The sequence below is a fragment of the Eriocheir sinensis genome, chromosome 32 (genome assembly GCF_024679095.1).
Source record: "Eriocheir sinensis breed Jianghai 21 chromosome 32, ASM2467909v1, whole genome shotgun sequence".
In the NCBI taxonomy this organism is placed as follows: domain Eukaryota; kingdom Metazoa; phylum Arthropoda; class Malacostraca; order Decapoda; family Varunidae; genus Eriocheir; species Eriocheir sinensis.
In genome coordinates, this window is record NC_066540.1 from 8,955,693 (window position 1) to 8,971,177 (window position 15,485).

Genomic DNA, 15,485 nt, shown 5'->3' on the forward strand with positions numbered 1-15,485 from the left:
AGGATGAGGGCGTACCAATCCGTCCTCAGGGTTTGGCACAATCAATGGGGAGAAGAATTATTCAGAAAGAGGAAAAGAAGAATACAGCTCGGGGTGATTGAGTGCGCTGCGGTACTCATCCTGATAGGCCTGCCCCTACCAGAATACTACTACTACTACTACTACTACTACTACTACTACTACTACTACTACTACTACTACTACTACTACTACTACTACTACTACTACTGCTACTACTACTACTACTAATAATAATAATAATAGTCTAAGTCCGCTCTGAGGGATATAAAAAGAGGGCAGCGTCGAATTGTCAGGCGAAAATAATTATTTTGAGGCATAGAAGAACACCAAAAGTTCCCTCTGACCCATTCAGAAATATTGGCGAGCTCAGAGCTAGAGTGTTCAACGAAATCCAACCAAACCTAAAAATGTTGAACAACGCAATGTCATCGGCATAAGAGTGGATGGAACAGTTTGCTTTGAAAAGGATAATAGAAAGAGTGTGAGAGCCCTGCGGAACACCACTTTTCATAGGTTTAGTGGTAGCACAGTGACTGTCTGCCACAGCAGATATATAGGTCGGCCTGAAAGGAAACCTTAGATGAGAGTACAGCGAGGAAAGAATTTATGGAAGAGTTGTTCAGAATGCAAAGATACGTGCCAGACTTTGTCAAAAGCTTTCGAGATGCCTACGGCAATAACAAAACTTACACCGAAACGGCTGAGAGGATGACCAGGAATTTATTAGGAGGGCAAGATCACCCTTGTGGAAACCGTGCTGACGATCAAAGAAAAAGTTGAAAGTGCTAAATGCTTCAAAATTGTTTTAAAAGCTTTAGAAAGACAAGAAAAAATATACGACGATAGTTTGAAGAGTTAGAAGAGAGGTCACAGTTATTAGGCACAGTTTATGTAGGCGTACTTCTAGCAAGAAGGAAGCATAAATATTTAGAGGGAGAGGTATAAAAGTGTTAGGCCAGGCAGGGTGTCAGCACGGAAGCAATTTTTCAAGAACAATACGAGGAACTCCATCAAGTCCATAAGCCTACTAAGGAGAAAGGGAATCAACGATATAACTATGAAATATATATATATATATATATATATATATATATATATATATATATATATATATATATATATATATATATATATATTAGTCATAGTAAAGTCAGAGGAGGGATGAGTGGGGGTATACGTACTGTATCATCAAAAATGGAGTTTTCATAGAGCGTATGAGCGAAGAGTTCAGCTTCAGAAGTAGATGTGACAGCTTTAGTGCAATTAAGATTAAGGAGAGGTAGGAAGTATGAAGAATGAAAATAGTTGGAGACATATTTGGGTGCGTGCCTGACGTCCCTGGAAGGTTAGTTAGAAAAAAAATTGACATTTGTAATCACATATTATTAGAAATAGATTTGACTCGATTCCGTGCAGAAATGTAAATATTATAATGGACCGTATTGGCTATATACAGGCAGCGCCACACGTGGCCACTCAGTGAACTGTCAAAGCAGTACTTCCATAGAACTCAAGTATTGTACTAGAGTGCGTCTGGGCTGCCTCCATGATACAAGGCCTTGGTGCCGCCACCGCTACAAGCCAACGACTGGAAACACTTTACTCCTACCCGATTTCCTGACTCTACTATTTGACATGGAAAAAAAAATGAAATCGGGTAGGAGTGAAGTGTGTGCAATCATCGACTTGGGGCGACGGTGGCATCATGGCTGTGTATCCCTGAGGCAGCCTCAGACGCACTCTAGTCTATAACTTGAACTCTTATGGAAAATTCAGCGTGGAGTTGAGTGGCCACATGTGGCGCTGCCTGTATAGCCAATACGGTCCATTAGCAGAAGTGTGAAAGATCACATACCTTTATTGAGCTGCCGCTCTGTCTTTGATAGCACGAGAACTAACGTAATTGAACCAGGGATTTTGAGAGTGAGGAGTAGAGAAAGTACGTGGAATGTGAACTTTTATACCAGAGACAGTTAATTCAGTGATGCGCTGAGAGGGGTCTGCCCTGGAAGCAGTAATCGCTCCACGGGACATCTGAAAGGTACGTACATTCTTAGGCCATCCCCCTGAATTGAAGCATAGTGCTAGAAGAACCCATAACCCCGGGATACAGGGCCTGTGTGACATCCGGGTTACCACAGTTTACCTCCCATAGGTTTCCCAAAGTACCCATTTATCGACCAGCCCGAAAGGGAAAAATACACAACAGGATACGCTGACTGCTCGGGCCGGGATACGAACCCGGGGTCTCGGATTCGTAGCTAGCACGCTAACCATTGCCCCACTTAAGCCACGGAGGTGCCAGAAAAAAAAATCCTCTTAATAATTACATGCTGGATAACATCAACTTGCGTAAATTCAAGTGGACTTGGATGTATTTGTAAGTTGTAATCATATCGGGAACAATTGCATTTGCGAGGAGCTGTTCCCAGAATTTTAGGTTCTATTTGTTTGGTGACTGCCAAGAACGACTGAAGGAGACACAGGCCATCATCCTTGCACACACTTTATTCAAAATATACTATGCTGACTAAAACTATGTATGTATACAAGCCACAGCAGGTAGATACAGCTTGGCTCTGAAAAAGACTTAGGTAGAGGAAGGATGAGACGGGCGCGGGTGAGGGCAAGAGATGGAAAAGTGAAGCAGAGTAAAGTAGTGATTAGGCGGTGGAGTAGACGCAGCCTGGCCATCAAAGGGAGGATGGATTGGGGAAGCAAGGTTAGGTAGACAGAGGTGGAGGTATGAGGCATGAGGAGACAGTCTTGAGTAGAGAGGAGTAGGTATAATTGTGGAGGTGCAGGTGGAGGCAGGCAGTAAACTGGGGAGGCAGAGTAATGATGGTAGCGGGACACACCTTGGCTATTTCAAACCTGCTTGATTAACGAGGGAGGGATGGGAGTGGCGGGAGGGAGGGGGGGGGGGGCGGATGGAGGTAAAAAAAAATGGGGTGCTACTTTAGCGTGCGGTCTACGGCAGTATTTGAAGTCTAGCCCAATATTTGTAGTCTAAACTACATAATGACCTGACCTCCCGATACCTCATCTGATGCAGCATTGTTACCTGATTGTTCCTGACCCGAGTAATGACCTGACCACAGTCACCGTAGTCTAAGCTATGTAATGGCCTGACCTGTCCCCGGAGACCTCAGCCTATGTTGTCTTGTCACCTGAGTGCTCCTGACTGGTCTATATAAAAGGACAATCAACAAACACCGACGTCAACATCCTCCTTACATTGAAGTCGATAACATCAGTGTAACTCATTCTGCTGTATAACTACAATGCTGTTGAAAGATTTCTATAGACGTGTCATTTTGATGGACAAACAAGCAGGTGAATTTTAAGAACAAACAATCTTCTAAATAATAATAAATCATTATTCAGCACTATTCAACTTGTTTTTCATCATCCTGCACTATAAGGTTCCTATAGTTGAGGCAGACTGCACGCTGCATTGTAAATATGGCGGCAGACCGGTAGATCGCACGCCTAAGCGACACCAAAAATGGATTGGGGAAGCAGGATTAGTAGATAGAGGTGGTGGTATGCGGCATGAAAGTACAGTGGGCTCTACACTGGCTCTTTCAACACAACTATATATATATCCATGTGTTCTGGCAGCCGGCAGGATAACCATAGCAGGCAGCAGGCGAGGCCGGCGCAGCACAGGATGAAGGACCAACACACGCAGGATATTCTGGCCTGAAACGATCGAGCACAACCTACTGAGGTGACGCAGACGATCATCCCCTTACCTCCTCCTCCTCCTCCTCTGCCTCTTCTTTCTCGTCTTCTTTCTTCTCCATCTTTTCTTCCTCTCACCTGTCTCTACACCTTCCTCCTTCTCCTCCTCCTCTCCCTCTTCTTTCTCGTCTTCTTTCTTCTCCATCTTTTCTTCCTCTCACCTGTCTCTACACCTTCCTCCTTCTCCTCCTCCTCTCCCTCTTCTTTCTCGTCTTCTTTCTTCTCCATCTCTTCTTCCTCTCACCTGTCTCTATACCTTCCTCCTCCTCCTCTCCTTCCCCTTATTTATCATCCGCTCGTACACTCTCCCTATTCCCCACTCCCATTCTTTGTAACCTTCTCTTCTCTCCCTCCCCTTGTTCCTCACTCTCCTCCCTCCCCGCGTTCCTCACCCTCCTTTCTCCAAGCATCCTAGCCTCGCCGCCACCACTGCACCGGGCCACTGTTCTCTGCTGCGGTGTTATGGAAATGCGAAAATAAGGACCATCGTGTTTAAGTGGCTGTAGAATTACCTCACCATCAATCAGAGGACAGAAGCCTAACAGTACGTAAGAATGGACGAAGTTCCTCTGTCAGTATAGGTATTTTCATAAGTCAAATGAACGACAGGGCAACAGAAAATCATTGTGGTGTAATTTTTACCATCACCTGCATTTGTGTGTGGACGAAAAGAAGTTTGAAGTTAACCTATACAATTTTATGCATGGTAAGTATGAGATTCTGTTCCCCTTGGCAAGACGAGGACGCTGCTTCGTAAATGTAGCCACAAAACAAAAATAAAAGAATCATCAAATTTACCAAGAGCAAACTATCTGCCACAACCCATCATTCTCCTCATCTCTCTCTCTCTCTCTCTCTCTCTCTCTCTCTCTCTCTCTCTCTCTCTCTCTCTCTCTCTCTCTCTCTCTCTCTCTCTCTCTCTCTCTCTCTCTCTCTCTCTCTCTCTCTCTCTCTCTCTCTCTCTCTCTCTCTCTCACACACACACACACACACACACACACACACACACTCGGTCCCCATACTTTATTTCCGGTAACAACTGAGGATCCTTCTGCGTGTGACTGGCTTGAGCAGCTCCAGGTCTTCCTCCTTTAGGTAAATTAGGTCGCCGACGGAGTGTACGCCGATGGCAGAGAGGAAGCCGGAGATGTGTGTGAGACCGTACCAGGTGAGCCAACCCTCCAGCGAGCATTCCGCCGGGGGTGCTGGAGGAGAGAAAGAAAGTGGTTCTGAGGGGATGCTGGGGAGATAAAAAAGTGGTTCTAAGGGGGTGCTAGGGAAGAAAAGAAAAGTGGTTCTGAGGGGATGCTAGGGAGAGAAAGAAGGTGGTTCTGAGGGGGTACTTGGGAGAGAAGGAAAGTGGTTCTGAGGGGATGCTAGGGAGAGAAAAAAAAGTGGTTCTGAGGGGGTGCTGAAGGAGAGAAAGAAAGTGGTTCTGAGGGGATGCTAGGGAGAGAGAAAAAAAGTGGTTTTATGGGGGTGGTTGGGAGAGAAGAAAAGTGGTTCTGAGGGGATGCTAGGGAGAGAGAAAAAAAGTGGTTATAAGGGGGTGGTTGGGAGAGAAGAAAAGTGGTTCTGAGGGGATGCTAGGGAGAGAAAAAAAGTGGTTCTGAGGGGATGCTGAAGGAGAGAAAGAAAGTGGTTCTGAGGGAATGCTGGGGGAGATAAAGGAGGTGGTTCTAAGGGGGTGCTGGGGAGAGAAGGAAAGTGGTTCTGAGGGGGTGCTGGGGAGAGAAAGAAGGTGGTTTTGAGGGGGTGCTGGGGAGAGAAGGAAAGTGGTTCTGAGGGGATGCTGGGGGAGATAAAGGAGGTGGTTCTAAGGGGGTGCTGGGGAGAGAAGGAAAGTGGTTCTGAGGGGACGCTGGGGGAGATAAAGGAGGTGGTACTAAGGAGGTGCTGGGGAGAGAAGGAAAGTGGTTCTGAGGGATGCGGAGGAGAGAAGGAAAGTGGTTCTGACGGGGTGCTGGGGAGAGAAGGAAAGTGGTTCTGAGGTGATGCTGAGGAGAGAAAGAAGGTGGTTCTAAGTGGGTGCTGGGGAGAGAAGGAAAGTGGTTCTAAGGGAGTGCTGGGGAGAGAAGGAAAGTGGTTCTGAGGGGGTGCTGGGGAGATGAAGGAGGTATTTCTAAGGGGGTGCTGTGGAAAGAAGGAAGGTGATTCTGAGGGGGTTCTGGGGAGAGAAGGAAAGTGGTTCTGAGGGGGTGCTGGGGAGAGAAGGAAAGTGGTTCTGAGGGCGTGCTGGGGAGAGAAGGAAAGGGGTTCTGAGTGGGTGCTGGGGAGAGAAGGAAAATGGTTCTGAGGGGGTGCTGGTGAGAGAAGGAAAGTGGTTCTGAGGGGGTGCTGGGGAGAGAAGGAAAGTGGTTCTGAGGGGGTGCTGGGGAGAGAAGGAAAATGGTTCTGAGGGGGTGCTGGGGATAGAAGGAAAATGGTTCTGAGGGGGTGCTGGGGAGAGAAGGAAAGTGGTTCTGAGGGGGTGCTGGGGAGAGAAGGAAAGTGGTTCTGAGGGGGTGCTGGGGAGAGAAAAAAAAGTAGTTTTTAGGGATGCTGTGGGGGAGAAGGAAAGTGGTTCTGAGGGGATGCTGGGGGAGATAAAGGATGTGGTTCTGAGGGGATGCTAGGGAGAGAGAATGTGGTTCTGAGGGGGTGCTTGGGAGAGAAGAAAAGTGGTTCTGACGGGATGCTAGGGAGAGAAAAAAGTGGTTCTAAAGGGGGGCTTGGGAGAGAAGAAAAGTGGTTCTGAGGGATGCTGAGGGGAAGAAGGAAAATGGTTCTAAGGGGGTGCTGGGGAGAGAAGGAAAGTGGTTCTGATGGGGTGCTGGGGGAAATAAAGGAGGTGGTTCTAAGGGGGTGCTGGGGAGAGAAAGAAAGTGGTTCTGAGGGGGTGCTGGGGGAGATAAAGGAGGTGTTACTAAGGGAGTGCTGGGGAGAGAAGGAAGGTGATATTGAGAGGCCGGACATGTTTTCTGAATGTGATCAAGAATGGATAAGAGCGGATGTCAGAAGGTGGGCTAGCAGAAGAGGAATGAGTTGAGTGGATTGTAATGGATGAGTTATATTAAAAAAAAAAAAAACTAAATACATCGGCCTGAGGAAGGGTGATTATGTCGAGGGATGATGAGGGTTCGAGTGGATGAGAGGGAATGTTCTGAGCAGGCGTGGCGAAGGAAAACAGATTGGGCATGAGGGACGAGGGAAGGAAAGGAGTAAAATGAACGGATGAAAAAAGTAGTTTGAGAAAATGTTTTGTTCAAGTTTGGAGAAGGAAGGTAGATGCATGAGGGGCAAGAGGGGAGAAGGGGAGGAAGGAGTAAACGATAGTGGCATGAGGGGCAAGAGGGGAGAAGGGGAGGAGGGAGTAAACGATAGTGGCATGAGGGGCAAGAGGGGAGATGGGGAGGATGGAGTAACCGTTAGTGGCATGAGGGACAAGAGGGGAGACGGGGAGGAAGGAGTAAACGATAGTGGCATGAGGGGCAAGAGGGAGAAGGGAGGAGGGTGTAAACGATAGTGGCATGAGGGGCAAGAGGGGAGAAGGGGAGGAAGGAGTAAACGATAGTGGCATGAGGGACAAGAGGGGAGAAGGGGAGGAGGGAGTAAACGATAGTGGCATGAGGGGCAAGAGGGGAGAAGGGGAGGAGGGAGTAAACGATAGTGGCATGAGGGGCAAGAGGGGAGAAGGGGAGGAAGGAGTAAACGATAGTGGCATGAGGGGCAAGAGGCGAGAAGGAGGAGGAGTAAACGATAGTGGCATGAGGGGCAAGAGGGAGAAGGGAGGAAGGAGTAAACGATAGTGGCATGAGGGGCAAGAGGGAGAAGGGAGGGAGTAAACGATAGTGGCATGAGGGGCAAGAGGGGAGAAGGGGAGGAGGGAGTAAACGATAGTGGCATGAGGGGCAAGAGGGGAGAAGGGGAGGAGGGAGTAAACGATAGTGGCATGAGGGGCAAGAGGGGAGAAGGGGAGGAAGGAGTAAACGATAGTGGCATGAGGGGCAAGAGGGGAGAAGGGGAGGAAGGAGTAAACGATAGTGCCATGAGGGCAAGAGGGGAGAAGGGGAGGAAGGAGTAAACGATAGTGGCATGAGGGGCAAGAGGGGAGAAGGGGAGGAGGGAGTAAACGATAGTGGCATGAGGGGCAAGAGGGGAGAAGGGGAGGAGGGAGTAAACGATAGTGGCATGAGGGGCAAGAGGGGAGAAGGGGAGGAGGGAGTAAAAGGTATAAATGAAAAAGACAGTGTTGTAATTTGTTTCTTCTCTACTTTCAGATATTAAATTACTCTACGCCTCTCTCCCTTCACTCTATAATCTTTTTTTTTTCTTTTTTTTGTCCCGTTTCTCCTCTCCCTTTGCTTTCACCTTCATTTTCTCTTCTCGGCGTCTCAGGTGTTTGGGGTTGCTGAACAGGTAGCTCATACTGCTTGCACTCCTCCCTCTTGACCTGATTTGCCTCTTATAATAATAATAATAGTAATAATAACAACAACAACAACAACAACAATAATAATAATAATAATAATAATAATAATAATAATAATAATAATAATAATAATAATAATAATAATAATAATAATAATAATAATAATAATAATAATAATAATAATAATAATAATAATAATAATAATAATAATAATAATAATAATAATAACAATAATAATGATAATAAGAATAATAAGAACAAGAATAATAAAAATAAGAAGAAAAGATGTGACGCGCTTTTCTCTGAGACACGAAAGAGTTTTAATTTTAAGTCGAAACAATAATGAGGTATTGTGAATCAGACAAAAAGGGACTCTTTTGTGAAGGATGTGATTATGTAATATGTTCTCTTTTGTTGGCGCGAGAGGAGTGAAGGTGATTAGGCAAAAATGGAGACACCCTTTCTTATGGAGGCATCGTCCGTACCCTTCCCTCGACGCTCTTTTTCAGAGACAAAGGCGCGGCTCGAGGCCTTGATTTGTTGTAAACAGCTGGTGAATACGTAAAAAAAGGGACTAATAATGTCGTTAGTTATGAACATCGATCGAATGCTGGCGACGGCCGAGAAAAAGTACGGCATCCAGCCTCAGCACGGGGAGGGAAGGGTGCGGCGGCGGGGAGAGAAAAGGGGCACGAGGCGTTACGGCGAAGGAGTTAAGAATACGCAGCAACGAGAAAAAAGTCGGATAAATTAAGGTTAAACAAGAGTGAAGGCAAGAACCGGCTCAGAGTGTTACGATAAATGATTAAGATACACAGAAATAAACAAAATAATGACATTGTTAATAGACAAAATGGAGAATTGGCTAACAAACAGTGTATTCATGAGTTTTCCTAAGCTAGCAGCCATGTGGCCTGTGAAACTACTTCTGCAAGCTTTCTTATGTGGAAACATGGGTCGTGGTATGGAATGAATAAACACACGGCTGGGGATAAACTTACCCTCACGGGGGAGACTCAGGGACTCTAGAAGCACCAGGAGGAGAGTGTTGAGAGTAAATGATTGTGGGGTGTTACGATGAAGGACGTCAGGGCGCGTAGCACCGGGCAAAAGTTAGATAAATTCAGATTAAAAAAGAAGACCGACAATAATTGGTTTACTAACAGGGTATGAGTGCGGTTCTGCGGTCAACACAAACACGACTGGAATGTTTCAGGGTGAGGGCGGATGTGGAAATGTAATTCGCAACCATGGAGTGTAGGCACAAAACAGAGGACACACTCACCCTCGTGGTGGAGACTCAGGGACTCGAGGCGTTTCAGAAGGCGGCGGCGAGAGATGAGCTGAATGGCGTTTAGCTCCGGTTCCTCCAGGAGTCGGAGGTCCCTGACGCACGTGCAGCCCAGCACCCGCAGGTAGTTGCCGAGGTGAGTCAGTTGTAGTTCCTCCAGAAACTCTGTAAAAATGTTAGCCATTTTAAATTGCCAGAAAAGAAATTACACACGTGATAAGTTAAATAAAATCAGCGCTAACATTCTGGTGGTGCCGTCAATCTTAAGGCGTTCTACGCATTTAAATTAGTATTCTTTTTTATGTCGGGGCTCTCCACCAACTCAAATGTAGTATTATCACTGACTTTAAAAAATAAGACGTGTGGTAAGTAAAGTGCATATTAAACGATCATAATGTTTAAAAAAATTACCGCGCTCATAAGTGTGTGTCTTTAAGTGCTTGATCAATAGTGTGAGGGGGATGGCGGGGTAATGTGTGTTCGGTACAACGATGAGAATGAGCACCACGACCCACCACTCACCGTCCAGACACTCGGTGATGCACGTCTCCTTGTGCTGGTCACCCTTGAGGTCTCTGCCGTAATCCTCCGCGCAACCTTGGCCGTCTTGACACTCTCCGTTTTGGTAGCCCTCCATCTTTCTTGGTGCCACGTTCCCCTTACCAAAGACTGCTCGGATCTTGTCGCGGTGGCAGCTGCACGGGTCCCGAAACTCCTGCTCAGGACTCTTTACTTGTCCTGTTGTTTTTGCCTTAGTGGATGGTTGTGGTGGTTGGGTCAAGGGTGCGTTGGGTGATGTTAGGGGTGGGATTAACGTCCGGTATTCTGGATGCTCCTGGGGCGGTGGATGGGTTACTCGTGTATCCTCTTCGCCGCAGCTATCGCTTTGTTCAATTAAGACGCAGACGCTATCGTTCTCGCCAGTATTCTCGCTGCAGACTTCTTTATCTTCTTTTTGTTCACCGAATTGACGTTCGCTATTTTTCTCGTCAGAAGTTTCCTTGCAAGTCTCTTCGTTCTCCTTCCACTGCTTAGTAAAGACGGGTTCCTCTTTTCCCAGAGTTTCCGGGAACTCTGCCTCTTTTCCGAATATTTCTGGAAACTCTGACTCCTGTTGCTGTGATTCCTCTTCCTTGGCGGCTGGAAGCGGCCGGATGGTGGCAACTGGCCGGCTCTTGGCCTGCTGTGTTTCCTGTCGAGGTAAGTGCCTGGGTAAGCGTCTTTACAAGGACATGAATATTTGACGCAAAAATTACCAAAAAATCTATGCATTTCTACAATTAATTTCAAGTACTCTAACGTCATTTAGTGTGCATCTTTTATTAGTTTTGCACCTCAAGTTTCTCACACAATTTTTTTTTACGATGTAATGCAATAATTAATTGTACAGCGTCCCATAAAGCAAACACCGAAACAACCAATGCGGCTATGCCATTTGATATGGGAGGGAGCTCCATCAGTCATTAACACATAGAAAATATATAAGATGTATAATTAGCACATCCCCAGTGCAAGGTAACTCAGGCCCTGCGAGTGCTGACCTGTGTGGCAGCGGCCTGGCAGGAGGTGCAGAGCGTTGCGGGGCGGCTCTTTGTCCTGGTCTCGAAGGTTATCGCGTACACCGTCGTCACGTCCAACACTCCCTCGATCACGGCTGCGGAACAGACGTGATGGTCAGAGGTGATTATTTTTGTCCCGTTTGGCATAAAACTTCACAAGACAAAATCTGCCAACAACGATACAAGGAAAATAGTACAGTTGTTCCGAATGGCATAAACACCGATACGAGAACAAGGAAACATCTGCCACTAACACTACAACAAGAAAAAGAACTGTTGTTGCTTTGCCGTGTATGGCATACACTTCAGTACGGGACCACAAGTATAAGAAACCTCCATCACTACAAAGAAGAGTAAACAGATGTACCTTCCCTTTGCTTAACATAAACTTTGGGTGTGGAATTAGGAATCACCAACGTAAAACAAACAAACAAACAAACAAAAATTATGTATGTCCAGTTGGGTAGTAAACTTCAAGAAAGGACTAGGGTAACATTTCACCAAGGCAAAGTTGGGTGCATACGCCATAGCTGAGCGTGGCTGCGATGCTCATCTCCGTACCGTTGGCCCGGTGAGCCTGGGGTGGGTAAAAACCCATTACCGAGGGACACAACAAATATGCAGACCGGGATTGCCACAGTCCACCTTCCCCAGGCTTCCCCAGGTACCCACTTATCCATCAACCCGAAGGGAGGATAAGCAGCTGGTGAGCTACACGCCGACTGCCCGGGCCGGGATTCGAACCCAGCCCGCGGAGTCGTAGTCGGGCACGCGAGCCACTGCTCCACGGAGGCTAAACCCAAAAGCTAACAATTCCTACAGCTTCACGAGTCTTGTGCACAGGGAGCACTCAAAAACTCGCGTCACATACACACAGACACTTTTATCAGGCGGCGCTGACCAGTAAAGTGATCACTCAGTGACGCCAGTGAACAGGTGACGGACGTGACGCATATGGAGAAAACCTACCTGACAAGAGCAGGGGCGGAGATGCACGCTCCATCCCCTGCCCTTCTCGAGAGCTTTATACCCGCCTCGATGAGGAAATGCGGCGGGCGGAAGCAGGGCGAGGAAGCAGGATGGAGGGGGCGGGAGGGGAAGGCGCCAGCGTGGAGCGGAATCAGGCCAAGAGGGAGGGCGGGGAGAGATCAGGTGGATGTCAACATGACATTTTCAAGTGTTTGGGCTGTCGTCATACTGCTGTTATGCCAACGTACCGGCGTCAGTGTGTGTGTGTGTGTGTGTGTGTGCGTGTGTGTGTGTGTGTATGTGTGTGAGTGTGTGTGTGCGGGTGTGTGTGTGGTGGGGGGAAACACTTTTCATAATTGTAGGTCGTAGAGGCGATGTATAAGTGAATTAAATGAGTTAATTCTGTCACTGCTTGGCATGAGGCAGCCCGCACTTCCTCGTCCCATGTGAATGAGTGCATGGCCGGCTATGGCGCAAGACTCCAGATGATCTCAGAGGACACTGTGCTCTTAACAGTGCCACATGGAATGTCTTTTTTAAGATGTTAGTTTACCTTTGCCTATCAACAAACTCGTGTGGTGTTGTGTGGCTGACAGTCAACGACAAGACTTTTTAAGGTAAATGTCACTCAAACAACGACGACTTTATACTTTCTTTAATAGTTTGTTATGCGTTTTGCTGTTTGTTGCTGTTATTTATTTGTAGGTTAATTTGTGGACTACAGCTGAAACTCTTGGACTAAGAATCGATGGATTTCTTTTATTTGTTACAAAATGTTTCTAATATGAGAACCTTGATATGTAATCCGTGTCACTATAAAAATAAAAAAAATCGACCGCGCACCACGGACGACACAGAAAGGTGAGTCTGCACCACGGAGACCAAACAGGAAGAGAGGAATGACCTAAAGGCCGCAGGAAAGCTGTGTGTGGGACAAAGAGGACACAATGACGGCTGTCATTGGACACACACACACACACACACACACACACACACACACACACACACACACACACACACACACACACACACACACACACACACACACACACACACACACACACACACACACACACACACACACACACACACACACACACACACACACACACACACACACACACACACACACACACACACACACACACACACACACACACACACACACACACACACACACACACACACACACACACACACACACACACACACACACACACACACAAGCAAAGTAAGCAAATAAATCCAATTTTAGTCCGCGCCTATATGCAGGACACGAGGAAAAAAATACTGAGCACAAGCATCCATCCATCCCCAGACGCCGCTGAAATGCTTGCCAAATGCCGCGCCGCCGCCGCCTCGGAACAACCACGTGTCTAATTTAGTGCGAGGTGCAGCCAAGGGGTCGTGAGGGTCGGCGGCGGGTCGTTCAAGGTCACGTGGAGCGCATGAGACAAGGGATAATAATTATAGACTGGGCCTCGCGTCACTGCCTCCGAGAATCACGAGAGTGGTGGTGGGCAGCAAGAACACAAGCTCGCGCCACTCACATTGAAACACGTTGCGGCGACCTCCGGGTTAAGGAATTTCATCCATCGACTTGGAAAGATTATACGGAATCATGTTGCGGGATTGGGAGAAGAGGAAAACAAACACATCAACAGATCACTGAAGAAGAAAAAATAAAGAAAGCAAAGCAACGGAGTCCTTCATCGTCGTTTTGAATTACCCACAAGTATATTAGGGATGTCGAGTATGTGTGTGTGTGTGTGTGTGTGTGTGTGTGTGTGTGTGTGTGTGTGTGTGTGTGTGTGTGTGTGTGTGTGTGTTTCTCCAGCGTCTGTAGGCTTTCATGATGGGGCCTGTTGGTCGGACCCTGCCCCACAGTGGCGCGGGCAAGTATTTTATAGTGACACCATTATTGCTCATACTGTACTGCTCCTCGGAGCTCCACTTCAACCTTTTGAGAGAGTACCGCTAGAGTCCGGGTTAATAGGTATTCATCAGGACAGCACTTGGCTTGTCTTTCCGGTGATAACTGAAAATTATTGGCAGCTTGTAACGGCAGGCGGGACTTGAACCGGGATCTCCAGAACACTATGCTCGCACGTTGGCCACTCAGGCTCCTCCTCGCCGTCTGATCACGAGCAGGACTTGCGATCGCCAGCCAGTACCCTCCCTGAATAAGCTTGGAGCCCAAGTCACGGATCAGTGGGTACACGGTACAGCTGGAACCACACTCACCCGAGAGGCGGTACACAACTCCCGACTGGCACCCGGTGGACGTTCACTGCTGGGTGGACAGGAGTTGGCCTCTGAACTGTCATTTCCCGGGTACGAAAGCTTCCAAAAAAATCGAATGCACAAGAAAGGAGGAGGAGTAATTTGCTACGTAAAAAGTACGCTCCCTGCCATAAAAATAGACAAACAGGACGCAGAGAATTACGACTCCGTCTATGTGGAAATAACTGCGAATAATAAGAAACTAACACTTGCGACCGTATACAGGCCTCCAAAACAACAGGCAGCCGATGACACTGCCCTGTACGAAGAGCTTCACTCTTTAACACAAAGTAAAGAAGCAATAATAATTGGGGACTTTAATTGCCCTAACATTGACTGGGGACAATTGACTGGAGATCAAGAGGGTAACAGGCTTATAGAAATGGTGGAGGATTCGTTCCTCACTCAAGTTGTAACTCAACCAACAAGAGAAAACAATCTGCTGGATCTGGTATTAGTAAGCGACCCCGACCTCATTCGCGACTGTGAAGTTGGTGATAAAATTAACGGTTGCGATCACCACTTAATCCGTTTCAATGTCAACATAAGTCACAAACTCGTAGACAATCCGTCAGTGATACCAGACTACAAAAAAGCAAATTTCAACCTAGCCCGTGAGCTGCTTCCCTCTGCGACCTGGGACCAACTTCACCTAACCGACAATACAATCGACAACGTTTGGAACAACTTCAAAGATAAGCTTTTGGGAGTAGAAAAGGCTACAGTGCCGACGAAACCCAGGCGAGTAAATGGTGCCGTAGATCCACCGTGGATGACCAGAGAAATAAAAAGGGCGTTAAACTTAAAAAAAATGAATTATAACCTAATGAAAGAGAATGACACGGCCGAAGCCCGTACTCAGTACCACAACAGCCTCAGAGCTTGTCGCACCCTTATTCGGAGTAGTAAACGCAACTACGAAAAACAAATAGCGCGTGACATCAAGACAAACTCAAAAAATTCTTCACATACATCAGATCGAAAAGAAAGTAAAATCCAATATTGGTCCCCTGACAGACGAGACTGGAGCTGCAACTCAGGACAGTAAACAGATGGCCAGAATCCTCAACAGTAACTTCGCATCCGTATTCACAGTCGAAAACATCGAAACCATGCCCGAGAACCCTGACCCGCCGAGGGAATCACGCCCCTGAAAATTGACTCAATATGCGACCAAGAAGTGAAAGAGTATTTGGATAAACTC

The 15,485-nt window shown here is 47.1% G+C and overlaps 1 protein-coding gene across 4 annotated transcripts; it reads right to left on the reverse strand.

Annotated features, from left to right (window-relative positions):
* Nucleotides 1–1,967: 1,967 nt before the first annotated feature.
* LOC127006111 (uncharacterized) lies at nt 1,968–12,160 on the reverse strand. Of its 4 annotated transcripts, none has more exons than XM_050875621.1 (7): nt 11,999–12,160; nt 11,012–11,124; nt 9,993–10,662; nt 9,465–9,635; nt 8,119–8,211; nt 4,791–4,973; nt 1,968–2,055 (listed from the first exon to the last, which is right to left on the reverse strand). In XM_050875621.1, the coding sequence occupies exons 1-6, from the start codon at nt 12,030–12,032 to the stop codon at nt 4,792–4,794; spliced, it is 1,263 nt and encodes a 420-aa protein (XP_050731578.1). In that variant the 5' UTR covers nt 12,033–12,160; the 3' UTR covers nt 1,968–2,055; nt 4,791. The 4 variants fall into 4 exon arrangements, with proteins under 4 accessions (XP_050731578.1, XP_050731576.1, XP_050731577.1 ...); XM_050875619.1 differs by lacking the exon at nt 1,968–2,055 and adding an exon at nt 2,514–3,726; XM_050875620.1 differs by lacking the exon at nt 1,968–2,055 and adding an exon at nt 2,514–3,746.
* Nucleotides 12,161–15,485: the final 3,325 nt, after the last annotated feature.